The sequence below is a fragment of the Vanessa tameamea genome, chromosome 29 (assembly GCF_037043105.1).
Source record: "Vanessa tameamea isolate UH-Manoa-2023 chromosome 29, ilVanTame1 primary haplotype, whole genome shotgun sequence".
Lineage (NCBI taxonomy): Eukaryota > Metazoa > Arthropoda > Insecta > Lepidoptera > Nymphalidae > Vanessa > Vanessa tameamea.
In genome coordinates, this window is record NC_087337.1 from 2,038,988 (window position 1) to 2,066,579 (window position 27,592).

The 27,592-nt window shown below is 34.0% G+C and overlaps 2 protein-coding genes, 1 non-coding gene and 1 pseudogene across 3 annotated transcripts; all 4 read left to right on the forward strand.

Annotated features, from left to right (window-relative positions):
* Window positions 1–3,102: 3,102 nt before the first annotated feature.
* Window positions 3,103–5,639, forward strand: LOC113395908 (zinc finger protein 62-like). Its single transcript, XM_026633641.2, has 3 exons — window positions 3,103–3,209; window positions 3,588–3,704; window positions 4,630–5,639. Exons 1-3 carry the CDS (start codon window positions 3,122–3,124, stop codon window positions 5,622–5,624), a joined length of 1,200 nt encoding a protein of 399 aa, XP_026489426.2. The 5' UTR covers window positions 3,103–3,121; the 3' UTR covers window positions 5,625–5,639.
* A 7,525-nt stretch (window positions 5,640–13,164) lies between these two features.
* Window positions 13,165–13,246, forward strand: Trnas-cga (transfer RNA serine (anticodon CGA)). The gene has a single exon. It is a non-coding gene; the product is annotated as a tRNA-Ser (tRNA).
* A 4,495-nt stretch (window positions 13,247–17,741) lies between these two features.
* LOC135194361 (uncharacterized) lies at window positions 17,742–20,144 on the forward strand (annotated as a pseudogene).
* A 1,292-nt stretch (window positions 20,145–21,436) lies between these two features.
* LOC113395906 (gastrula zinc finger protein XlCGF57.1-like) lies at window positions 21,437–27,480 on the forward strand. Its single transcript, XM_026633639.2, has 6 exons — window positions 21,437–21,685; window positions 22,511–22,646; window positions 23,452–23,505; window positions 24,822–24,911; window positions 25,742–25,807; window positions 26,143–27,480. The coding sequence occupies exons 1-6, from the start codon at window positions 21,515–21,517 to the stop codon at window positions 27,330–27,332; spliced, it is 1,707 nt and encodes a 568-aa protein (XP_026489424.1). The 5' UTR covers window positions 21,437–21,514; the 3' UTR covers window positions 27,333–27,480.
* The last annotated feature ends 112 nt before the right edge of the window (window positions 27,481–27,592 follow it).

Sequence of the window (27,592 nt, forward strand, 5' to 3'; positions counted from 1 at the left end):
ATGTATGGGAAACGGAAGTTTTCAACGTGAATGGTATTAGCAGATAATAATTATTTTATGTTTAGTTCTGATAAGCATGCAGATTTTCAGCAGCGACGAGTTCCACATACAGCCCCACCCCCCATCATTCACGCGGGGGAAACTCGTAAGAACGTTTTTCCAGCGAAAAATAAGAGTTTGAAAATCTAGTCCTGTTTTTAATGAATTAATTACACAACTTTCCACAACAACATATTTATTTATGTAGATAACAGGTACAGTATAACGATCAACAATTCTATAACCTAATTACCTTAGGTTAAATAAAACAAACTAATGTACTTATCCAAGATGAATGTTCAGTCGCTATCCATGCGATACTGGAGCTGCCAAAAGGACTATTCGCACAATATAATATAACCCAAGAACTGAAGAAACATTAAGGCGTAATTTTAAAGAAATCGCAATATTAACCGTTTGTTCTAAATATATATTTTGTTATGTTATACATCTATGGAAAAATATTAATGAATTTAACTTTAAAAATAACGAGGTACCATCAGCAGACAAAACAATCACAAATACCTTAACATAAAAAGAAGATTATTTATGTACACCCTAATAAATAAAGGACCCAAAATCGATCCTTGTGTAACGCCCATTCTTAGTACAGATCCAAAAGACTTCATTCTATTAATAGATAGCTGTTGAATTCTTTGATTCAAGGATTCAGCAATGAGATCAAGAGCTTTACCATTAACATCGTAATATTTTAGGTCGTACAAAAGTGTTTCATGCTATACACAATTAAAAGCTTTGTGTAAATCACTGAACACACCAATAGTGTTCTGTGATTTCTCTCATGCATCGTATATATGGCTTAGCTCTATACCAGCGTCAGTTTTTGAGCGATTCCTAGTAAAGTCAAATTGTTCACAATGAAAAATAGTATTTATACCAAAGTAAAGCAGTTGTTTTAACATTTTTTTTTATATGTTTTATAGTATTGAAGTAAAAAAAGGCCTATTATAACACAGATCACTTTATTTTCCACTTTTAAAAATTGGTAATACGCTTACTACATTTTAATAAATCAGGTAACGGAGTCATTTCCAAACACTTATTAAAAATTAAGGCTATCAATGGAGCTATTTCATATATAATACTATTGATTAATTGATACGGAAGACCCCATTAGTTTCTCATCAAAAAATCAAAATTAAAATACTCTTTATCGTACACCAGTAAACATAAAGTTAAATCACATTTAAGAAAGATGCACAAGAGGCGGCCTTATCGCTAAACAGCGATCTCTTCCAGGCAACCTTAGGGTAGAGGAAAGAAACAGATATAGAAAGAGGTAGGGGTGTACAAGGCAGATATAAACATAATATATGAATAAATTACAGTGAAATAATATATTTAAAATAAAATAATGTACAGTACCTTTGGGAATGAAACGATCGCCTTTCATCGCATTTCTCTGTTTTCTAGAAAATATGTAAACAATTACATATAGACAAAAACACCGTTCAGTTTTTTTCGTCGGTTCTTCTCAGTTCAGGGTATTTTATTTTACGAAATAGTGGTAGTTTTTAATTTACCAATCAATCAAATTTTACTATTCAAATCAAATTCCTTTATTCCAGCGTTTAATTTAATAAATATTAAATATTATAAATAGTTAAACATTCATATTCGCCTTTCATGTGGCAAAATATGGCAACATTTTATTCAATGACAATAATTGTCACTTTTTAAACTTTTGTAGTGAAGTGTTTTCACAAACTTTTATTGTTAATTGTTATCGTATTTTGAATGTGTGGTTTTAACCAAAATATTTATAAGATTAAAAATGGAGCATAAAGTGTGCCAATGTTGTCTTTCAATTTCATACAATAATAATGATGTCAAAAATAATTTGTTGGAACAAAAAGTTATTTATTCCGAATTAATAAAAGATACTTTTGATATAAACGTAAGTATATTTGTTTTTTTTTTTATAAAAGAGGGTAGTCGTCTAATAATAATTTAAAAGTTCGTAAATCGTTTGTTCCTGGGATTAATAAATAATGTCTTTAACAATAATGCATTAAAAATATTTAATTATGTATTTTTATATTTATAGATCACTTCAGAAATTAATAAAATATGTAATCAATGTATAAGAAAACTCAAAGAAGCTTCGGAATTTAAACGCATTATTCAGAGAACACAAGATGAATTATTAAAAATATGTAAAGGCAAGTATACACAATATACTATTATAAAAATATTAACAAAATATGATTAAATTTAACATTGAACGCAACATACAAGCAACATAAAATTGATAAATTTTATTTGTTATAATTTTATAACTGTATTCTTTAATTTGAAAGAAATTGTTACCCTTGTGTTTTTAGTTACTCTGACTCATTTTCCTCTCAAACCAAAACACAACAATACTAAATGTTGCCTTTTCTACATATATCTAACTACTCAGGCAGGCTTGATAACAGCTAACCGAGATCATTTTGTTTTGATTTTCCACTTGTATCCAAGATAGAACATTCTTGCACTTGTTGATACAATTTACTTTTATTTAATTTATGTACATTACAATGATACCATACAATACCCAAAGTTAGAAGATTGAGTATCTGATACCAAATAAAACTATGCTATTATATATGCAAAAAAATGCAGCGCAAATTGAGAAGATTCTAGTATATAACATGAGCAACTGTAATTCTCAGTCTCACATGCTTTAATACAACTACTGACATGACAAGTGAATTTCATGTTCTTGTATAATGTATATTAAGTTATGCTTCACCTTATTAGATGGTAATGCTTTGGGCAAGCTTACTGGGTAGGTACCACAGAATCATCAGATATTCTACTGCCAAACAGCAATACTTAGAGATGTTATGGTTGAAGGGTCAGTAAGCCAGTGTAACTACAGGCATGTGAGTCATAACATCTTAGTTCCCAAGGTTGGTGGTGCATTGGAGTCATGTAAGGATTGGTTATTATTTCTTGCATTACCAATATCTATGATGTGGTGACCACTTAACATAAATAACCATTTGCCAGTCTGCCTACCAGTAACATAATGTTAATAAAATCTTGCTTTATAGATAAACAGGACACACAAAATATGAATCCTGATACTACTAAAAGTGATGTATGTGCAATGCCTACAAACCTTTGGGAGATAGATAAGAAATCAAAAGATCCAATCAAAGGTACGAATTGTCCTTTTTACCGATCATATAATTATAAAATGTATGTTCAAAAACTAAAATCAGACTGAAAGATGCTGAAAATATTCTCATCTGAAATGATTATGTATAAACTACACATTTGTGATATATTTCATTATTTGATAAATATTTGTATTGATGTTCAGGGAATATCCTTGGTCATAAAACACTTATTGTATGTTGATAAGACATAATAAATTAATATTAATTATTAAACAATATGTTCATAAATATTTTACATAAGTTTACATCACTCAGAGTGTCAATAATCTCATTATGTTTGATTTATAGTCACCGAATAACCGTAAATTACTTTAACGATCATCCCTATATGGTATTATGTATAATTCTATTTTACAGACACGCAACATCCAGTCCATTCAATGACAACTTTTCAAATTAAGTCAGATCTAACTGGTGAAAAATATATCGAGAATAAACGCACAAATATAAAAGAAAATGTGAAGAATAATAGAGGTATGATTTAAGTATAGTATGTTTAAAAACTGACAATACATAAATTCCAATCATTAAAAAAAAAAACATTAACCGAATTAGGCATTATTCAACACAAGACTATATAGATAATTAAAAAAACGTGGAGCTAACACTTGTTGACTTTCAGGCGGGATATATTAAATAAATTTGATTGTATTTCATCATCATCATCAGCAGCCCATACTCGTCCACTGCTGGACATAGGTCTCTCCAATTGCACGCCACTGTGATCTCTCTCTCTGAGGGGGTGTAAGAGGACGCAAACTACACCTTAGCGCCCCAAGCCAACCTCACCTGCCCGTGGTGCATCCTGCCGACCAGCAAACGAGGCTCTGGCGACCGACTGATGGCGGTATAACCATCAAGAAATAGGCGTAGCTAAATACCACAGGCCGGTGACGAGCAGCAGCGTCACCGGTGCGAGAAGCTGCGTCCTGCGATCGCCAACCCGCCTGCCCAGCCTGGCAATTACGGGCAATTCCTCCAAATGCTGAACACACTCAAGATTGTATTTAACTGACATCATTTTGTATCTTAAATGTTTGTATCTCAAAAGAGTAAATACCGAGTTTCATCCCAGTTTTTCTCGGTAGATTGGACATTTCGAACTAGTGTTAGCTTTACGTTTAAACAAAGCAAAAGTTTGGTAATGTCCAATGGTACCACTGGAAGCTGTTACTGTTATTTGGTTAATCTTCTTGAAGAGAATAAATAGATTCCACAACACTATTCCAAAGCGGTTTGGGGATAGCATTTAATTCGTGGAAAAGAGTAACTACTGAGTTTCTTGCCGGTTCTTTACCTTAACATATAATGTAATCAAATGTGTCCAAAAGTTTTTGTAAAATGTATTATTTCGTTACATTTAATACTATCGATTAAAACCATTTTTATACGTTTTCAGATAAAATTACAATTTTGCCAACTGATGACACAAATCGCACTAAAATCCATCGAGCGACAAGAGAAGACTCATTAAAACTCCTCAAATATTCAAATATTTGTCTGTTCAAGTCATTAAAAACGAAGTTCCAATGTTACTCCTGTAAAGAAACCTTCTTTAACATGTCAGATTTAAGATCACACACAAAAATTCACTCAAATACAAACGACAGAGGGTTCAAAATCAACTTAAAGGGGTATTCCTCTAAAAATGCAGACATCTCATCATTGTCTTGCAGCTTGTGTTATCAGACGTGTAATGACTTGAATGTATTGAAACAGCATTTGATAAATAAACACAGTATAGAATTTGCATCCGCTGACCATATGTTTGTTCCATTTAAACTCGAGAACGGCTTCAAATGTGTTACATGTGGCGAAGATTTCAATTCATTCGTTCGTTTATCGACCCACATGAATAAACACTCGACGAATAACGTCTGTGAGAAATGTGGCTCGTTCTTCATAAACCGTTTGAGTCTGAGGGCACATTTACAGTCGGTCCATAGAGAGAAAAAATGCACAATGTGTTTGGCGAAGTTTGAGAAGAACTATACCAAGGTGAAGCATATGAGGATTGTGCACAACGTCGGAGCCATTAGGAGATACTGTACGATATGTGGCAAAGATTTCAGGCACTCGTACAAATTACTGGAACATAAAATAAAAGAGCACGGAGCTCAGAGATTGACATCAAATTGCAAGGAGTGTGGGAAGACCTTCCTTTCGTCGCAGAATTTGAAGATTCACATAAGATCCGTTCATGTTAAGGAGAGGAATTACCAGTGCAATGTATGTGGTATGGGGTTCTTCACTAAAGCTGATGAAAAAAGACATGGAAGGAAACACGAGGATGTCAAGATGTTCTCATGCAGTTATTGTGAGGGGAAATTCAAGTCGAAGGATTCTTGGAGACGACATTTGAAACGTATACATGATAAATTAGTCGTTGATTAAATATATTTTTTGTTGTGATTTGTTTTATTTTAAAGATGGTGTAAGTTTGGATAGGTTTTGTGCAAGCCCGTCTGGGTAGGTACCACCCACTCATCAGATTTTCTATCGCCAAACAACAATACTTTGTATTGTTGTGTTCCGGTTTGAAGGATGAGTGAGCCAGTGTAACTACAGGCACAAGGGACATAACATCTTAGCTCCCAAGGTAAGTGGCGCAGTGTGACGTAAAAATAACGTATGGTCTATGGGCGGTGGTGACCACTTACCATCAGGTGGCCCATTTGCGTGTCCGCCTACCTATTACATACAAAGATAAATACCTCCCTCTTTAATTACCACCCAAACCATGCTCTTCATTAAGGGACGACCCATTGGCATATTTCCTGTAGTTTTCATAAATTTTATACACCGCTACACATAAATTATTCAGTAGTTAGGTACGTAAAAATAAAACTCATTACCTATTCTAAATAATATGTAATAATTAATGTCTGGTTTGTGTAGTTGCTAGATATAAAGCCGCGAATACCGAGATAAGATCAATCCAACAATAACCTGTTTATGGAACGCGCACTAGTTGTAGCAGCCAGACTTATTTTGCGTTCCGAATATATAATTATAAGTTTTTCCACGTTCATATCGCTCTACGGAAGAATCTAGACTAGTCGTTGATTGGCTGCGCAAATATTCAGCTTGCACAGTCAGGCTGCCCAGTGCGCGGGGGGGGGGAGGGCTAATATGTTTTGCGTTGGCTGTTCTTCCTTGAGATTGGCCACAACGAATTGCTATGTTCATCTATTTACTAAAATATTCTCCCTTTTAATTATAATCACATCATAAATATAACTATACAGCTCATTTTAGTAAATAAAACAATTTATAAGCCTGTATCAATTAAATTCAAAATATTCTTTATTCAAGTAGGCTCATAAAAGCACTTTTAAATCAGCACTCTGTAGGTTCAGTCTTTAGGTCAGTTCTTTGTGCATACACAAGATTACTCCATTTTAACACTCAACATCTGACGATTTTGAGTGAATTTTAACGTAAGACCCTCGTATATTTTTCTTTTCGAATCAAGTAGAACGCTACTCAAAGTCGAATTATTCTTTATTTAAGTAAGCTACATATAAAAGCACTTTTGAATCGTCGCGATTGTGAATTAAATGTAAAATTACCATCGGTTCTGAAAGTAGATTCTACAGAAAAGAACTGGAATGAAACACAGTAGTTATTCTTTTCCACCATTTCACTTACAGAGTATGTCAGTAAAGTATAACTTTAAACATCCTGCCTAGAAATCAATAACTACGAAGTCATACGTAAGTATTTTTATCTTTAATATAATCTCGTATTGAGTAATATGGATTTTATTTATCAATGTTTTTTTGATATGATCTTTATTTTTTTTTAATATCCATTTAAATATACATTTAGATAAATCAAATAATTACGATATAACTCTAAAGTCTGAGCTTTATTCTGTCAACATTAAATCTAACGACTTCAGCAGCTGACGATCCACAGCAGTTCGTTTATAAAACGAACTCCGTTTCCCAGGGCCGGATTAACTACGTAGCAAGAATAGCAATTGCTACCCACGGAGCTGAGCTGAGCTGAGCTGAACGTATTCATCATCCGTTTTCAATTGTTAGTTTCTTATCAAAATTATTCTAAACCAGGCAATTTCATCTTTGCCTATTTGTACTTAATAGAGCCTAGTAGGGCCTTTAGTCAGGACCGGATTTGGAGGTATGAAGACCCTGGGGCCACAAACGAGTGGAGGTCCTGGGTAACAGGAGTGGAGGCCACTAATTATTATTTTTAATTATTTGAACAATTTCATTTCTATCAGTAAAACTTCTCAATAATTTATTAACTCTATCAGAGTCTTTTAAAAAAAGTTATTAGTAATATTATTATAATTTGACTATATCCAAATATTTAAACTTATATGACAAAATTGTTACTCGCCGGAATCTTTTGTGGAGGCTCCAGGGCAGTTGCCCCGATTGCCCTTATATTCGGCCCTGCCTTTAGTAATCTATTAGATACCTAACATATATACTAATTAACTACAAAAATGTAACCTATTATAGATGGCGAACAAAGGTATTGAACCCATAGCAGATCAAGCACTCGTTGAAAGAATTTGCTACGTTGTAAACTTGAGCTAACTGTAAATATAAATTCAATATAAACCTAAAATGTATAAATGGTGAAAATCACGTCAATCCTAACTTTAATAAGATAACACCTCGTATAGACGGTTTTATTCTACATAATAAAAGTACATAGTTCTTAAGAGTGACATATGACATAAGTTATAAAATGATATAAAAACAAGGAGGTTAAATATTACTACATTCACCCACACTTTAATTTAAAACATAGTCTTGCAGTCGTGTAGGAAGTCTGTGCTCTCTATTTGATCTACGCAAAGTTGCTTCCTCTTCCATAGAATTGGATCGATTTCCTTCAGGTGGCAGCTCTTCGGTGGATTCATAATTAGAATCTGATGTATTATCTTCCCTTGGTGAATTTTGTTCTTCATCAATCGGTACCTCATTTTCACTTAAAACATCAAATTCTCTTTGACTTTGGCCTAAAGGTGCTAAATTACGATTTGAAACGGTAGTTTCTCTACCATCCGATAAACGTATGTGGGAATAATCTGGATTAACGTGTATTAATTCCACCTCTTCAACTAGTGGTTGATATTTATTAGTGCGATTGCATTTTCGCATAAGTGCATGCTCCGAATTTATCAACCAACTAGGTACTGATACACCGTTTGCTGATTTTCTTGTGTGTGTGAACATTCTTTCGTGTGGCGTGCAATTTGTAGCAGTACAGAGAAGAGAGCGGATAGAATGTAATGCTTGAGGCAGGGCGAGTTCCCAATTCTCAATAGACATGTTTTTCGAACGTATTGCTAATTGTACAGCTTTCCATAAAGTAGCATTAAGGCGTTCTACTTGACCATTACCTCGCGGGTTGTATGGTGTAGTTCGACTGGTTGCAATGCCACGATTATAAAGAAATTCTTTTAAATCAGAAGACATGAATGCTGTACCACGATCAGAATGTATGAAAGATGGCATACCGAATGTAAGAAATATTTCGTTTAGATATTTAATAACAGTTTTTGAAGTGATATCGGCACATGGAAATGCAAATGGGAAACGCGAAAATTCGTCAATTATTGTTAATATATATTTGTTCTTCGTATTGCTTGGAATTGGTCCTTTGAAGTCTAGACTTAATCTTTCAAATGGAGCTGTTGCTTTAATTAAGTTAAGTCTAGGAATAGGATTCCGTACGTAATTAGGCTTTATTTCTGAACAAACACGACAAGATTTTATCATGTTTCTTATTTCTTCTATAGTGTATGGTAGATTCTTTGTTTTAATCCAATGAGCCATTCTTGTAACTCCAGGATGACATAAAGCTTCATGTAATGAAATCAATTTTGTGTGTTGTACTTGAGCTGAGGAACAAATACGTGATAATGCATCTGCAATATCATTTTGCTTACCTGGCCTGTAAATTATATCGTACTTAAATGGTGCCAGTTCTAAACGCCATCTCTGTATTTTTTCGTTTTTAATTTTATTTGTCAATTTGTTATTAAACATAAATGATACGGATCTTTGATCGGTTATTAGTCGAAAAGGTTTACCAATAAGATAATGTTTCCATTTTTTTAAAGCTTCTACTATGGCATAAGCTTCTTTCTCAATGGCTGAATGATTTTGTTCTGTTAGATTTAATGTTTTAGAAAAGAATGCGACAGGTCGACCATCTTGGGATAAAACAGCAGCAATAGAATGGTCAGAGGCATCGGTCTCGACAGTAAGTGGAAGACTATAATCAATTGCATACACAGCTGATTTAATTATGTCTGATTTTAATGATTGAAATCTTTGTACTAATTCTTCAGAAAATGGAAATATTTTATTATGAGATATAGCATGAATTCTTTCAGAGAAATTAGGTATCCATCGACTGTAATGGGCAAACATTCCAACGATCCGACGTTGGGATGGTAAATCGTTTGGTGGTGGTAAAGACGTTAGAGGTCGAAGGCGATCAGCATCGGGTCTTATAACTTGATCTTTAATATTATATCCTAAAATATTTATCGTTGTTTGAGAGAATTTGCTTTTATCCTTGTTAATAGTGAGACAATACTTTCTAGCTGCAGCTAAAAAATTTTCTAAATTTTCATTATGTTCGGTTAATGTCTTACCACAAACAGTAATGTCATCTAAGTAGGCAAATGTATCTTTGAGTTTTTCTTCTTTTAACACCCAGTCAATGATTCTTTGAAAGCTGGAAACGCCATTAGTAACTCCAAAGGGAATACGTCGAAATTGATACAGATTTCCATCTGCTTCGAAAGCTGTATATTGTTTTTCTTTAGCAAGTATCGGTATTTGGTGATAGGCATTCTGTAAATCTATTGTGCTAAAGAAAAAATATTTCGATACTTGAGAAATCATTTCTTCTATATTAGGAAGCGGATATGCATCTAATTGCGTATATTTATTTATTGTTTGTGAATAGTCTATAACAAGACGTTTTTTATGATTTTCATTTTTTGTTATTAAGACCTGAGCTCGCCAGGGCGAAGAACTCTCTTCAATTATACCCTCAGCTAAAAGCTTTCTAATTTCTTGAATAATAAATTGTTTGTCATCTTGACTAAATCGGCGAGACTTTATTGCTATCGGCTTACAGTCGGCAGATATATTTGCAAATAAAGGAACGGCAGGAATTGACGCTTCTGCTACATTACAAACTATTATCGGCTCTTTAGGCCCTCCAAAAGAAAATTCTAAAAATGAATGTTTTTCCAGTATATCGTGACCTATAATTAAATCAGCACAAAGGTTTTTTACAATCAATAAATTTAAGTCATCGTAATCGTGATTTCCTATTTTTGCTGATACAATAGTTTTTCCATCAACTAGTGATGTGAAATTAGTCGATGCCATAGAAATAGTTTGATTACTAGGCAATTTCTTTAATCCGCAAAGCTTAAAAAAATTATCATTAATAAAGCTCACTGAGCTTCCAGTATCAATTAACGCGTGTGCTCGAATTCCCTTTATGTAGGCAGGCAACGTTGCTTTTTTTAACGAGCTTGGAGAAGCAGCTACTATGCATGCAGATGATTCGAATTGTTTAATTGTTGCCGCATTATTACATATTTTACTGCGACAAACGTTAGCAAAATGGCCTTTCTTACCACACATTTGGCAAGTTACATCTAGTGCAGGGCAATTTTTGCGAATATGAATACGGTCACCACAAAAAAAGCATTTCCGTTTATAATTAGTTGCTTCTGAAGAACTTTTTCTACTATCATATTCAGATGATTGTGGTCGTACAAACATACTATTATCTCTAGATTTATTATTTTCAATAGCATTAATGCTGATATTATACCGCTGAGAACTAATTTCTGCTCCCTCTAGAGACAAGGCTTGATTGTAAGCGTCATCGAGTGATAAGTCTAAATTTTCAAGGAGACGTTGTCTTATTTTATTAGATTGTATTCCAGAAATAAATGCATCGCGTATGTTATCGTTTCTATTTGTTTCTGCATCAACATTTTTAAAATCACAGTCTTTTGCTAATTGTTTTAATGCCTGTAAATAATTGTCTATCGACTCTTCAATTTGTTGTTTTCTTGTTGCTAGAGCATGTCTTGCAAAAATTATATTTTTGGGTTTTATAAATATTTTATCCAATATAGCTATTGCTGTTTCATACGTGGAACATTCACTGATGTATGTATATATATTAGAAGATACATGATTTATAAGTAAATCAAGTTTTTTATAAGAAGTCAGTACTTTTTCTGACATGTGAGAAAAATCAGAAACCGATAGAAAACTCTCGAATGTCCTTTTCCAATGTTCCCAATGTTTCGCTGCAGAACTATTGGAGGGATCAATATCTAAGCGATCAGGTCTCAAGTATTTATCCATCTTGTAAACACATTAAAATATTATGTAGAATAAATTGTAATAAGATAACACCTCGTATAGACGGTTTTATTCTACATAATAAAAGTACATAGTTCTTAAGAGTGACATATGACATAAGTTATAAAATGATATAAAAACAAGGAGGTTAAATATTACTACAAGTTTATTAAATCCAGTTTGGTGATTTTAGGATGTCTGGTGGTGAGGAACTAAATAAACTTATCAATTTTTATTTATAACTACTTGACGGCCGCAGTTTCACTCGCATTTTAAGGGATGGTCGTCGATTGTTAGGTCATGTTCGCTTAGGTATGCGCACCTAGAGGAATGCCGGGCGGCGTGATCACCGTCGCCCCCTGAGGAGAGCTTCGTCGAGCCACGAGCGGAGTACTGCACGGGAGGGGCCGCGAATGCGTTATACTCTTATCGACACGATCCCGCATCTTCTCCAATTTGTGCCGAGGATGGCCATCGCAGTGGTTTTAGTGGGTAGGAGTCCCATATAACCCGGTTAAGGGGTCCAAAAAAAGGTATGCACAGCTTCTCCTCACGCCATACCTACCTTGAGAACCCCCTAGGAGACCCGCAGAGGTGGGCCTACCGTCGGGACGTCACAGTAGTATGGGCATAAGATCCCGTGACGTCCCCCGAACGAAGAACCGACGAAGTAGATACCGCTGGTTTTAGTGGGTATGCCCCAACCCCACATACAAAATGTGGAAGGCGTTTTTCAAGCGACACAAATAAAAATAGTTCGCTTAGGTAGAGTTGTTTTAGACCTAATTTTATTAATTTAAGTTCAGTGGTTTGGCCGTGATAGACCAATAGATAGAATTTCTTTCTCATCTATACATATAATAAAATCGGAGTGTCTGTTTGTAATATTAAAATAACCGCATTTTACTAAATGCATATGTATGTATACACGGTACATATACCTAAATAACATTTTTTACAATTCTTGTCTGTCTGTCTGTTTGTTCCGGCTAATCTCTGGAACGGCTGAACCGATTTCGACGGGACTTTCACTGGCAGATAGCGGATGTAATAAGGACTAACTTAGGGTACATTTATTTTAGAATTATATATAGAATAAAAATAAAATCACGCTACAATATCCAAGTAACTTAAATTCAAACAACGCGCTCAAAGTCGCGGACACAGCTAGTTTATAATATTAGTATAGATTTGTGGACGGACTGGCAAATCTGATCATCTGATCGTAAGAGGTTATCTCCGCTTATAAGCATTGTCATTATAAGAGATATTAAAAGAGATATTTTACTCAGGCAAAGGGCCAGCAAACTTGAAAACTAAGATGTTATGTTAATTTTTACAATGGCTTATAAAACAACAACAATAAAATTTTAAATAAACGAGACGTATCTCTTTTTTTCTATAAAAAAAGGTCGTGCTATAAAATGTTTCATTTAAAATCTTGCTTTCCACCTTAATTAAGGTATGATATTTATTAATGAAGTTTGAAATGATATCAGTATAATAACTTTGACTAAAATGCTAATTTCGTTTCTAAACATCAAGCAGTCGTGGCCGAGTGGTTAAGGCGTCTGACTCGAAATCAGATTCCCTCTGGGAGCGTAGGTTCGAATCCTACCGGCTGCGTATCTTTTGTATTTTATTATTATTAATTAAAATTATTTTTATATCTATTAACAAATAATAAAATACCCTAAAGTTTTTTTAAAAAACTTCTAAACAAATACTTAAATTTATTCTTTCTTAATGTTTTCTTAATTTATTAATAATTTCACTTGGTGGTAGGGCTTTGTGCAAGCCCGTCTGGGTAGGTACCACCCACCATCTTAGTTCCCAAGATTGGTGGCGCATAGGTGATGTAAGGAATGGTTAATATTTCTTACAGCGCCTTTGTCTATGGGCGGTGGTGACCACTTACCATCAGGTGGCCCATATGCTCGTCCGCCAACCAATGCAATAAAAAAAAAAAAAAAGGATATCTGACTCTGCTCCGGGTGTACTCCATGATGAACTCTTTATAAATTATCATGGTATTCTTTTTTTTCTTTAACTTCTCTTTTTCCTCTTTTATCGTCTTGACGGTTCCGTCTCTATTTCTACATTATATTTACAATCATAAGTGTCATGTACAGTGTCGCATCAAATTTAAGCTTAACATGACTTTATTATATATACATGTAACAAATTTTAATAACGTATTGCAATCAAAATTTGATGTCGTCGCTACGATTTTCGAAGCGGGCAACATGAAAAAAAAAAAGAAAACATTGGCGGGAAAGTTTAGCTCTCTTCTGGATACGCTGGAACCGGGAACACTGTTAAAAGCAAACACTGTTAAATTATCAGAGAGACTATCCCTGTTGGTACACTAAAGAACTTATAAATTTACTCAAAGAAAAATTTAAGTTACGTAAAAGGTATCGTCAGTATAAAAATCCCTTGGATGAGCTGTCCATTTTATTGCTAAAAAAACGTTGTACATTATTAATCGAAACATGTCACAGGGGTTACATTAATAACATAGAGGACTCTTTATACAAAAATCCAAAGCTATTTTTTATGTGAGTAAAATTCAGAATAAAAGTACGTATCCATCATCAATGCATCTAGACGATAAACGAGCCTCTGTCATTTGCATGTCATCTGCCATCTGTCAATGGCTCTGACATTTGCGATCTATTTGCGTCATTTTTCGCATCCATTTATAAGTCACCATCTCCTACTTTAGCATTTCTTTCAGCTGCATACCCAACGTCTTCGCTTACATAATGTTTATCAGACTTATCCTTTTCACAGTCTGAAGTATTTAATGGATTGAAACACTTGGATCGAAACAAGGGTGCGGGTTCTGATGGTATCCCATGTTTGCTTGCGACGGAATGTTGCGATGCGCTTTCCCTACCGCTTTCGATAATATACAATGAATCATTAAAGTCCGGTTTCTTTCCTACTGCTTGGAAGGAGTCTAGGGTTGTACCTATCCCAAAGTCTGGGGATATTACGTCAATAAAAAATTATAGACCAATTTCAATTTTGCCTGTCTTCGGTAAGGTGTTTGAAAAATTAATAAAACCTTCAATTGTCTGGCATACAAAGAATTGATGTCGTCACAGCAGTCTGGTTTCTTCGCGGCACGATCCACAGCAACCAACCTTGTTTCTTTCATGACCTTTTTGACCGATTCGGTTGATTCCAATATACCAATTGACACCATCTATACTGACGTGAGCAAGGCGTTTGATACTGTGGAACACGGTATTCTTCTTCACAAACTTTCAATCTTTGGTATAACAGGTAACCTGTTAAAATGGTTTTCCTCGTATCTGAGCAACCGGATTTCCAGGGTAGTTGTTAGTGGATACTCCTCTCAATCATTTTTAACCCAATCAGGCGCAGGGATCGGTGCTGGGGCCAATCTTGTTTAATATATTTTTAGATGACGTTGTGCAAATTTTCAAGCACTGGGAATGCTTTCTTTAGGCTGACGATCTCAAAATTGCAAAACAGATAAAAAACCAACATGATGCTTGCCTACTACAGGAGAAAGAAAAACGTTTTATTCGACTGGTGTGGAAGAAACGGTTTGGCACTCAATACAGATAAGTGTAAATACATAAGATTCTCGCGTAAATGTCATCCAAACTCGCATATTTATAAAATTAATAATAAGACATTGAAAGAGGTGGACTATATCAAAGATTTGGGTGATGGTTTCGATAGTAAGATTAAATTCCACACACATATCGACAAAATATCATCTAAGGCGTTTCAAATGCTGGGTTTTTTAATAAGAAATAGTAAAGATTTTAAGAAGCCACAGACCAAGAATGGCCTTTATTCTTCCTTGGTTAGATCTGGTCTAGAATATTGTGCTCAGGTCTGGTCTCCACACTATGAAGTACACATCAAAGTATCGAAAGCGTTCAAAAGCGTTTCCTATGGCACATTGCATATCAATGCAATAACGTAAAACAGTTGCCGACATATCATAGTCGACTGCTATCATAAGTAGGCTACCTAGACAGTATAACCTACTTATAAAAAATAAAAAAAATGATGTAGACAATTTTCGGACAGTCTGCCAAAATTTAAAAGCAGGGTTCTAGAAAGTTTTGAATCGCCCAGTATAAATTATAAATTAAAAATAATAAAATAAAGATCACTATGTCCTTCAATATCGATCACGATTATATATATCGTTTACGTTTTGTATTTAAAATACAAAACATATTGTTATAAAATTTTTGTTACCTATAAAAAAAGTTAATTCTTTTTTTTTTTAATTGATTAGTAATTAGTTGGTATTTTGTAATTGTCTTGTCTTTTGTAATTTGCATTTTTATATTGTATTATTATTGTTAATAATTTTTTTTCTCCTTTTTGTATAACATAGTACAAAAAAAAATGTGATAGGTTAATGATAAAACTGTCCTTTTCCATGCCGTGATGTCTTTTAATTGAAATAACACTCAGCTAAAAATGTAATTACCTTTATTTTTAAAACCTATAAATGGTGCATGTTTTGTAAGTTGCCCTTAATAAAAAAAAAAAAAAACATTATCTTACATTACTGTATTGTTTCACATTCATTGCTTAACGTAACCAATAAAGAAAAACGTTATTAATACATTTCGAGAGTGATACATACAGCTCATATAAATTTTACCGTACAAATAACTATCAACAATTAATTAACAAATAACTTTCTTTTCCATTAACTTCAATATAACTCTTATTAATTTGGAATCGAATATCATGAAAATTGTAAATGTATTGTATTATAAGGATAATTATTTATAGTGTGAATTTCCGAACGTCATACGTCAAGCTGTCAGACGTCTTTTAAATTCATTCGCTTTTTGGCGGGAAGCAGCGCGAAATACAGTCCGGTGTATCATTGTTTAACTATTTTCGTAATAATATTAGGAAATTGATTAAAGTATTTTGTTATTAATTAATTATTATTTTATATTCATGTAATAAATTTATTAAAAGTAAATTTGTTTTGTTAAGAGTATCTATATTTTATTAAAGGAATAAATGTGGCTTTATTATTATTAAGTTTCATGTACGATATATTGATGTTTATGTTTGTTCTGGTCCAAGCGTAATTGTAGTTCTTCTTGGTAATTAAATAACTCTCGCTTGCTTGTCGGATCGGAATAAATTTATTTAAAAATGTTTCAGTATATACGAGTGTAAATAAAACTTAAAATAAAATTAACCAATAAGATAATTACACTGCATATTTTTCATTCCTACCAATATATATTTTTTAATATTAAAAAAAAAAACTTATAACACAAAAGTCCCTCAAGTTTCAAGCGTTATCCGAGACTTTTTATTGCTTCAAAGTAAAATTTAACTATTTAATTTCCTATGAACACTGAAAAAAATAGACGTTTGTAAAATGTTACATCGGTCGGGCGCGAATAACAGTCAGTAACTGTTACAAATATCGATTATAAAAAATAATTATTAAAGATCATTGTTAAGTTATTGCTACGAACGGGGGTCCGTTTGGTTGGGGTCTCCTTAGCTGGTAAAATAAATAACTCTAATAAAGAGGATAATAACTCTTCTAGAAAAAAAAAAAGATTTCGAATGGGAGGTCTGAATTTTTTTTTCACTTTTCGACACGTGTTTCTTTGGAAAAGTTGCTTACTTTCATGGTCTGAACAACCTATTTAAATTTGGCGGGAGGTCCAAAAATAACCCTGTAGTATTAAATGGGTACTTATTATGAATGAATGAAACTCACCGTCGCTTATCTACCCAATGTTTTATATGTCTAGTGCAATAAAGAATTTCACACATAATATTGGGTGTATCCACCACCATCGCGTCACAGTTACAAGTATTTTAAAACGTTATTTTTTGGACTACTAGATATTTACAGTTTCCATCACTAGGCCGTCTGTCATAAAGATCAACCTAACTTGTACAGTGTATATGTAGAGATTGATCTCTCCCCGCCAATTTAAAAGAAGTTTGCTACGGCAAATTAAAACTGTTTAGTTATGTTTGACATTGTCAAAAAAAAAACTAATATTCATAAAAAATAATTTGTGTAATCATTAAACAGATTAAATAATACGCATTGAATTTATAAATTTATTATTGTTTTTGAATTATTATTAATTTGTTACAAATGGCGCTTAAAGAAAATAAAAATTTGTACGCAGAGTGTAGTCATATCAAGCGGATCAAACCTGACGCTAGAGCTACTGAAGGTTAACCATTCGATTATTTTGTTGAATATAATAAAGACCATTCCACTAACCGAACTCCTAAAGAAATATCCTTTGATTGTATATCTTGATACACTATCAAAGATGAGAAAACATCGAAAAAAATATCGGCCAACAATGCACGCACACTAGAAAAATAGTGTCACGTTTGGCGAGTGTCAAGCGTAGCTGTCACGCACACCAAGATAACAATGTTGGCTCGTTTGTTAGTTCTCTTGTAGTATGTCAATTCAAGGTCAAAATTGTCTATTTGTTTGGTGTCTGTGATTATATACCTGTGAACAAAAGGCTATAAATAGTACCAGTAATTATGAAAATCACCAAAACAAATATGAATTACATGCGTTCACATTCTTCCAAAAACATCAATTCCTACAATCCTACCTACCATCTTTAACGTCTATATTAATGTAAAGAAGAAATTCGATTATCTATTAATTCTCTATGGGCGGTCTAACAATATAATTTACTTAAACAGAAATAGCTAGAGAGATTGGTCAGAACTATCGAACCATACCAACATTCGAGAAGGGACTCTTCGACTATACGTATATGAATCATTACTCATTGGAACGTAACGAATTACTCAAATGTCGCTGGATGCAATACAAAAAACATATCGAGGAACGTGTGTTTGCGCCTTTTCAATTCCCTTGCATAAGGTAAAGTCACGATTGATATAACTCGCGTACAAACCGCTTATGAGTTAAACTAAAAACGTCTAAAAAGCAGAGATTACTCTGTGCTTATAATCTCTTTTGTGTTCGGCGGTGACGAAAATCACGAGGAAACCTACATGTAACGGATGAAAAACTACTGCGTGGAGTGGGTTGGTGGATACACGTAAAAGCGTTAAAGATTGACCGTGGTGAGAGAATCTCCACTCCAAAATCTTCAAAAAAACTCATCTCAAAAATGGGGGAGTTTGTAGCCCAACAGTGAGACTTTTCTTTTACTTTACATGATCGATAAACGTAAAATGTTACTTTTACTTTATAATTATTTGTGGTGTACAATAAAAGAGAAAATAAATAAATAAAACACGGATATAGCCTAAATAAAAGAGGCGTATAATTTTGGCAACCTTATCGCTACATAGCGATCTCTTCCAGGCAACATTAATCTATAACAAACACTTATATATCAATAAATAAATTATATTATCAATACCTATAAATATATTACTGTGTTCGTGTTTGAAAGGTTAATGAGCCAGTGTCATTTCAGACATATACTTAACATTTTATATCTCATGTTTTTTGTAAATTTGACGGTATTAGAGAATGCCTTCTCTCGGGTTTCATAAATAAATTAAATAAAACATAATAACATAAACAGCCTGTAAATTTCCCACTGCTGGGCTAAAGCCTCCTCTCCCTTTGAGGAAAAGGTATGGAGCATATTCCACCGCGCTGCTCCAATGCGGGTTGGTGGAATACACATGTGGCAGAATTTCGTTGAAATTAGACACATGCAGGTTTCCTCACGATGTTTTCCTTCACCGCCGAGCACGAGATGAATTATATACACAAATTAAGCACATGAAAATTCAGTGGTGCCTGCCTGGGTTTGAATCCGAAATCATCGGTTAAGATGCACGCGTTCTAACCACTGGGCCATCTCGGCAATCAAATCAAATTAAATAATGGACATCCTATCCTTGATTAAAATACTTGGTAGCAGGGTTTTGTGCAAGGCCGTCTGCGTACGAACCACCTGATAAGAACCCTCTCATAAAATATACTACCGTGAAATAGTAATTAGTAATGTCGTGTTACGGTTTAAAGGGTGATCGGGCCAGTCTAACTACAAGCACAAGGGACATAACAGCTCAGCTTTCAAAGTTGGTGTTGCAATGGCGATTTAAGGAATGGTTTCTATTTCTAATATGTATGGTAATGACTTCTTTCAATCGGGTGACCCGTTTGCTCGTCTACCAATCAATATTATAAAAAAAAAACTCAAAATGGAGCTAATGTTTTCGCCATTTTTTACATAATCTGTGCTAAAAACATATGTTTGATGCCACATGTTTGAAATAAATTTATTGTTTTAGAGATCTACATTTTTACAACGGTTGTATTCGATTCTTACCTGGTGAATCGATATCCCGAACATCGAATGAAACTGACGTCGGGACCTGGAGTCGACTTTCGCGGTCAAATGCCCATCCCTCAAGAACTGCTAATGAAACGAGGAAGGATTGAAAAGAAAAATGATGGGGAGGTTATTGTTAAAAAAAATAAAAAGACAGCGAAAACCAAAAAGTAGCAAATAATTCGAAATCTAATTCTTATAATAAACCGAATTATTAAATATCTCTTTAAGTTTTTCCTAATATTCTACCTATCATATTCCGTCTTCAAATCTAGGATAATAAAATCTTTATAGATGATATTCTTAGAAAAAATACATTTTACAAATGTACGCTTACAATTAAATAAAAGTATGCTAAGCAGATATCGCACGACACTCATGGCTACCGTCTAGAAATATCCTTTTCAAGTTTATCGCACATCGTACTATTTACTCGAATGGTGCTATCTTAACAAACAACAAAGTCTCGAATTGGGCCCGGCTAAACCTAGTCCATTTCAACCCCATAAAGACGCAAGTTTGCGCGTTAACCGCTAAAAATACACCATTCGCCATAACTCCACGATTTGATAACATTCCGATAGCCGCAACAGCTAGTATCGTATCGTATACTTGGCGTTGATATTTCGAGCCTCGTTCAGTTTTGCGGTGAATTGGAAGGCAAAGGCAAATTGGCATCAAAAAGCTCGGTGTGCTCAGCAAGGCAAGATAGTATTTCACGTCGGCCCATCGCCTAAGACTATACAAGACGCAAATTCGGCCTGACATGGAGTACTGTTCTCACCTCTGGGCGGGTGCTCTCCAGTTCCTTCCATTTGGCCGTATCCAACGTAGAGCACCTCGAATTATCGACGATCAAGCCCTTTCCGATCTGCTTGATCCTTTGGATTTGCGTAGAGATGTTGGATCACTCTGCATCTTCTACCGAATTTTTCACGAGGAAAGTTCCGAGGAAATGTTTGGATTAGTCCCGGCTGTTGAATTTCACCTTCGGACATCTCGTCAAAATTATAAGTTTCACCCGCACTACCTAGATGTCCGAAAATCCACAACAGCGCGATTTTTAAGACATTTTCTGCCTAGCACAACCACTCTGTGGAACTAGCTTTCGCCGGCGGTTTTTCCGAACCGATATGACTTGAGAACCTTCAAGAAAAGAGTGTACTCTTTCCTTAAAGGCCGGCAACGCACCTGCAAGACCCCGGTATTGCAGATGTCCATGGGCGGTGCTAGTCACTTTCTATCAGATGAGCGTCCTGCTCGTTTGCCAACTATAACATAAAAAAAATATATCATTCTGATATTAAATCAATCAAAATAATTGAAAACGTTTTGATTATATAAGATGTATCATTATTTCTATTAATAAAATACTTTATAATATTTGTTTTGTTTTTAATATAAAGTATAAACAAAACGTATTTGTCGTATAATGTTAATGTCACATGTCAATAATAATTGTCAAAATGGTATAGGAATGTTTTGTATTGCTTGTTAAATGTAACTTTGCAATTATATTATTGAATATTAAATATAAAAATAATTAATGAATATTTTAAATATGGACGCCGGGATTATGGTTGAAACTTTGCCGATACTCGGTACTTGTAATTTATGCTTAAGCGAAGGTGTCGTCAAGAGTATGCTTATTAAACAAAATAGTGAAAATAAAAGGGATTCCTACACGGACATGCTATTCAAATGTTTTTCAATTGATGTGAGTGGACTTATAATATTTACCTATGTCTTGATATTTCTATTCTTGTAATAAAAAGTTAAAAAAAAAACAAAAAAAACGATAGTACCTATGTTTATCTTCTGCTTCTTTCTAAATAAAAAATTAGCACTCTTATAAATTAATAATAACAGCGTTATATAAATAGCCTTTGCTTATTAATAGTGATACTAAGCATTTTTTTTTTTAATATTTGAAAACACAATTTTAATGTTTCTTTTCATGTTCAGAAATTTAAAAAATATTTGTTATTAGTAATTTTAAGCAGCAACAAAGTTACATATTAATTTACAAGTTGCCAAAAATTAGTAATTATATACTGGCTTCTGAAATTGTACCTAGACCCAGTAAAAAAATATGACAAAAAAAATAACTTCAGACAGAGCAACTGAGGTGTTACAATTTTTGTATTAATTATGTATGTATAACATTAACTAAAAAACAACTAAAAAAAATCTTTAGGGAAATGAGAGCAAACTCGTGGAAGTTTGCTCTCATTTCCCTAAAGATTTTTTTTTATACAGATAAAATAACAAACTTATTTATTTGAATGTAAATGCTTGTAATAGTGTATCACACTCCACTCTAGTCTCTAGTTTAGTGCAGTGTGATGCATATTGTCCTATATTTTTTCTATGAAAATATTCTGTTTGTATTAATAAATAGAACTAATAAAAAAATATTATCATGTTTGATTATGATTTAGGTTTACTTAAATACACTTTTAAAAATGGAACCAATCCATTTAATTGTGCTGGGGTTTAAATTTACAGATCTTTCTAAATAATTTGATAAACTAAATTTCAGATGACAGAATTAGACTTGGATGATACAAAACGTCTTATATGTGACGGTTGTATTAAACAACTTGAACTATCTTTGAAGTTTAAGGACCAAGTTGAAACATCATTAAAGACGTTGGAAGCTACTATTAAATTAAAAAGTGAGTAAAATATATCAAATTATATGCAATACTTATTACAAATATGTGCCTGATTTGTATCACCACCCAGCAAACATTTTTGTAGAGACTAAAGCAGCACTTACTAAAAATTAAAGTAGTTGTGATTTACGATTGCTGTATAAAGGCATACCCTTAAGCAAAGAATTCTGATCTTCTTCCTGATGTAACAAAACACATTTAGCAAAATTTCAACCAACATAAGCATGCAAACACAACTTTTTTTAACAGACATGTACGGAATAAACTATAAAAAAAAAATCTTTGTATTAAATATGTAGGTGATTGGACAATGAAATGTACCATCTGATGGTAAATGGTCACCACTTATTGAGCCCACCCATAGCATATTTGTTTTTAATATTTCTAACATCACTAACCTCGCTCACCCTTCAAACTCAACGCTAAAATATTAAGTATTGCCGTTTGGTGGTAGAATATATGAGAAATGGGTGCCCAGACAGGCATGGACAAAGTCTTACCAAATAAAAACTCAGTGGGTTACCTAGGCTGGAAGTTGCAAGCTTCGGTTAACATTTCTGTTCATTGACTGTCAATGCAGAAAAAAATAGTGACTAACAGTTAGCCACTAAGTACACACACACTAGTAAAGTAGTATGACATTTGGCGGGTGTCAAACGAGGTCACGCACACCAAGATAATAAAGTAGGCTCATTTATTTTAGTTATTTTGTAGACACTCTATCTAGACATAAATTGTTTAAGCTTATTCTTTACTAGATTTTGTTTATATATTTGTTGCAAATCTGTATTTTTTTTTATTACAGAAGCCAGTCAAGCACATGAATGTGTTAAGGTTGAACTTCCAACACACAAAGATGGTAGGTATTGTTTGAACAAATGGTATTCTCATCAGACTACCCAATTAGTCAGATATAAATCCAATTTGGAATTAAAAAACTAAAATATTACTAAGATGTAATTATTTATTAATTTTGAAATTATTTAATCTGTATTTAAATCTGTGACATTTCTTTTTTTTGTAAAGCTGTATGCTCATTAATTTCCGGCAATTTTTCGAAAAATAAAAAAAAATGAAAATTCCAGAAATTTATAGAATGGCGCTTCTGTAGCTAGAGAGTATCTTAATATACGTTTATATATTTGTACGGAATATGAATGGTTATTTTCAATGGCCTTATAAAGGCTGTTTTCTAACTTTTTCTCTCTAATTCAATTTTACTTTACTGAGTAGAAAAATAAACCCCCTTAAAAGTCACACTGCTGGGCAAAAAGCTCCTCAACCTTGGAGCTATATAATATAATAATAGCTTTAAAAACTAATAATTAATATTTAACTAAAAATATTTTATTAAATCGATTGAAAGTTCTTCTTAAATAAAATCGATTATTATTTCAAATCGAATCGGTAACGTGTGAGGGCGCCACTTATTTCGAATTTCTTGAACTGTCAAAATAAAAATAAACGGTTGGAAAGATTATAATTTCACCATACTGCTCCATTTCCTCACGATGGTTTCCTTCGTGATGAATTATAAACACAAATTAAGACCACGAAAATTTAGGGGTTTGAAGCCGCAATCATCGGTTTAAAATTCATTCCATTTTATATATTTGGATACATTTTCTGTACACTCCTTTAGTCTATTCCAATCGAAGAAGGAATAAAGATAAACAAACCTTAGATATTCGTATTCCGTGCATTTGCTAATAACTCAGCTATATTGTAAACTACTAACAGTTCTGGATTGATACATTTTTTTACTTCCAAAGTTCCGATAACAGTTTCGTCGACGTTCATAACGCCAGTTATTCGAAAATCCATAATGAATATAGTTAATGAACATAGTTATCCAAGTTCTCGACCAATGGTATCGCGTCAATTCGCTGTCAAATGTTGTTTATTTGGCTTTTGTCCTCTCGTGGTTGGAATAGACTATATTGTATCGTTTAAATGAGCATAGACTTGAAAATAATCACCTCTTGTGTATATTAACGAGGAGGCTATTGACGTGACAAGAAAAGTGTCTACATAGCATAGAACAAAGTCGCTTCCCGCCGTCTGCAAGCTTGGATCTTTTAAGCTAAGCAATCAATTTGAATGCGGTTTTCATACAAAAAAAATCAGATCGACTCAAGAGGAACGATATAAATTATGATCATTTTCTTTTTCTAGAAATATTACAAGAAGCTCTGAAAAACGTGAATGATGATCTCGCAGCTGTGATCGGATGGTCCAAGGATACCTTCGAATGTGATGACTCTGGTAGGTACTATTCGATACTAGTTGGGGGGGGGGTATGTTGATATGTTAAACTCTTTTATATTCCCCTGATTAAGTTTTTGCAAAATTTAATGATTATCGGTTGTTGATTTTAGAATCAGTAAGCTAGTGATATCGGATTTTGTGTGTTTGTGGCCTTACGGAGACTAAACTCCGGGACCACAGAACGTATTTGAAAGATACATTATCGAAGTCAAAGGATATATATTAGGTATATGTCTACGCCTAGCTACTTTACTAAACGGTTCTGTTCAACCAGCGGCCTGAATGACACTCAGCCAATTCATCTACCGTTCGTATCATAGGGTAACTTGCTTGACTATTTTTAAAATTGGTTACCAAAAGTCCGACTCTCTAATTCTATTTGGTAGGTCTCGGTCTGACCGCTAACCTAAAATGCTCCGTTCCTGAGATATTGGCAAAAATAAATATTGTAATTCTAATTTTAAAATCAGGTTTTTTATCAACAAATTTGATATTAAGTGGCTGAACGCTACGGGATGTGCAGCATCCGTCTGCTGTATCAAAGCACAGTAACATTGTGCCTGTGCTTCGATATGAAAGGTGAAGGAGGTGATGAGGTTACATTTTTTAAGACACACCGAAGACGAACCCGTTAAACGCGAGTTAGGCCTCACTCGCAGGCGACAACTAGTAGTCTATATAAGGAAGAGAGGCTAATGTATCAAAATTGTGCTTTTGAAAAATTACATTTAACATAAGTTACCTTTAAACTTCATTTCTCAATGTATGGTACACGGCGCTTAAGCTGTTTATCCTCTCCACTGACGATGTTTGTTTTATTGTTATAGACGACGACAGACTAATATTTCAGAGCGTTAAGCAAGAAGATGATACTGATGTCGACGATGACACAGGTGTGTAATGTCATATAGTACTTATTCCCTTTATATCCCATTGCTGGACAAATATTTTGTCTCCTGTTAAGAAGAAATATGACCTATGAACTCGGTCAATGTGGTCATACTTACTAGACCAAAAATAATTCTGATATTTGTAGATCTTCAAGCAAAAGAGTGTAGAATAACAAAGACTAGTTATCAACGGTGGGCTTTTGTCCAGCTGTAGGAGTTTAAGTGACTTAATATTTATTTATCTATTTAGGTCTAGCAAGACTTGGCATTCGTTTTACTTCAATTTGTCCGATCTAAGAATTGTAATGTTTTTTAATATTATGATATAATTTATCCAGAGTATTATCCAGCAAGTTTGAGCGACTTGATGATTAAGAAAGAACCAGACGACTATAGGCCGAGACGGACGAGAAAAAGAACTCTGCCAACCGGCAAGAAGAAAGTATCGTACTCCGTCAAGAAGCAGGCGGATTTAAAGGAAACAGAGAAAATGTTAGAGGTCGGTTTATTTCCGTTCAAAATGGGAAAAAATCAATCGTACTCCTGCGCTATATGTCCAGAAAAGTCAACAGTTCTCGACGATATTAAGGTCCACATTATGCAACACAATGTAACGAACATCCACGTAGCTTTTAAGAAGATGATATCGTCGACGTTACAGAAGTTCTACAAATCGTCCGGTAAATTTAGATGCAAGATATGTCGGAGCGAGATAACCGACTACGAGGCCTTGAAACAGCATATAAACGCATGCGTGTCCGTCAAATCCGGCAGAGGTTGGAACAATCTGCCATTTAAATTGGAAAAGGACCAATTGGATTGTCCAATTTGTCAGAAAACATTCCTAAACTTCGTCAGCTTAAACACGCATATGAATGTACACTATCCGAATCACATTTGCGACAGCTGCGGCAAAGCTTTCGCTTCGAAAGCTCGTTTACGAGGTCACATGCGAACTCACGAAATAGGCGATTTTCCGTGTAGATATTGCGACGCAGTTTTCGACAGAGTGACCAAAAGAGAGAATCACGTGTCAAAAGAGCACAAGTCAGGGATACGGTACGCGTGCAAGAGATGCAACATATCCCTGTCCTCGTTCTACGCGAGACAGAAGCATCTAGCCGAAGTCCACAATGAGGAGTTGAAGAGGTACAAATGCAAGGCGTGTACCCAAAGTTACATAACTCCGGGGCATCTCTCCAGTCACGTGCGAAGGGATCATTTGAACGAGAGGAATCACAAGTGCACGAAATGCGACCTCGCCTTCTACACGAGAAACTCTCTGAAAATGCACATGATAAAACACGACGGGGAACGAATTCATTCGTGTAACATTTGCCACAAATCTTACCAGAGGAAGAAGACCTTAAGGGAACACATGCGTATACATAATAATGATAAAAGGTTCATCTGTCCGGTGTGCGGGAGGGCGTTCACGCAAAAGTGCACCCTAAAGGGCCACTTGAAGGTCCATGAAAGGAAACCGGATGTTGATGAACGAGTACCGCAACCCTTACATTCGATATAAATGTTAAAATATTGAAAAGCCAAGCTTGTAGTTTAACGAAATTGTATTAATGTACGGAATGGCATCTGTGGTCTGTTGCTAAAAGGAGTTGAATCTGCACCGCATTTTGAAATGAGCTAAAACATAAAAAAAAAAAATGTTTGTGCTAAAACGTTAAAACTTTATTTATTTAATTTATGAGTCCAATAAAAAATAATATATAACAGTATTAACAGTAAGAACTTCAAGTATGAGTTTATGAATATAACATTTTTTCAAAA

Excerpts from the sequence above, each read along its gene's own strand:
- LOC113395908 (XM_026633641.2), top strand. The coding sequence starts at position 3,122 with ATGAATCCTGATACTACTAAAAGTGATGTATGTGCAATGCCTACAAAC. Across the intron at positions 3,210-3,587 it reads ATCAAAAGATCCAATCAAAG|ACACGCAACATCCAGTCCAT; the intron begins GTACGAATTGTC and ends TCTATTTTACAG. Across the intron at positions 3,705-4,629 it reads AAATGTGAAGAATAATAGAG|ATAAAATTACAATTTTGCCA; the intron begins GTATGATTTAAG and ends ATACGTTTTCAG.
- LOC113395906 (XM_026633639.2), top strand. The coding sequence starts at position 21,515 with ATGAATATTTTAAATATGGACGCCGGGATTATGGTTGAAACTTTGCCG. Across the intron at positions 23,506-24,821 it reads ACTTCCAACACACAAAGATG|AAATATTACAAGAAGCTCTG; the intron begins GTAGGTATTGTT and ends TTCTTTTTCTAG. Across the intron at positions 24,912-25,741 it reads CTTCGAATGTGATGACTCTG|ACGACGACAGACTAATATTT; the intron begins GTAGGTACTATT and ends TTATTGTTATAG.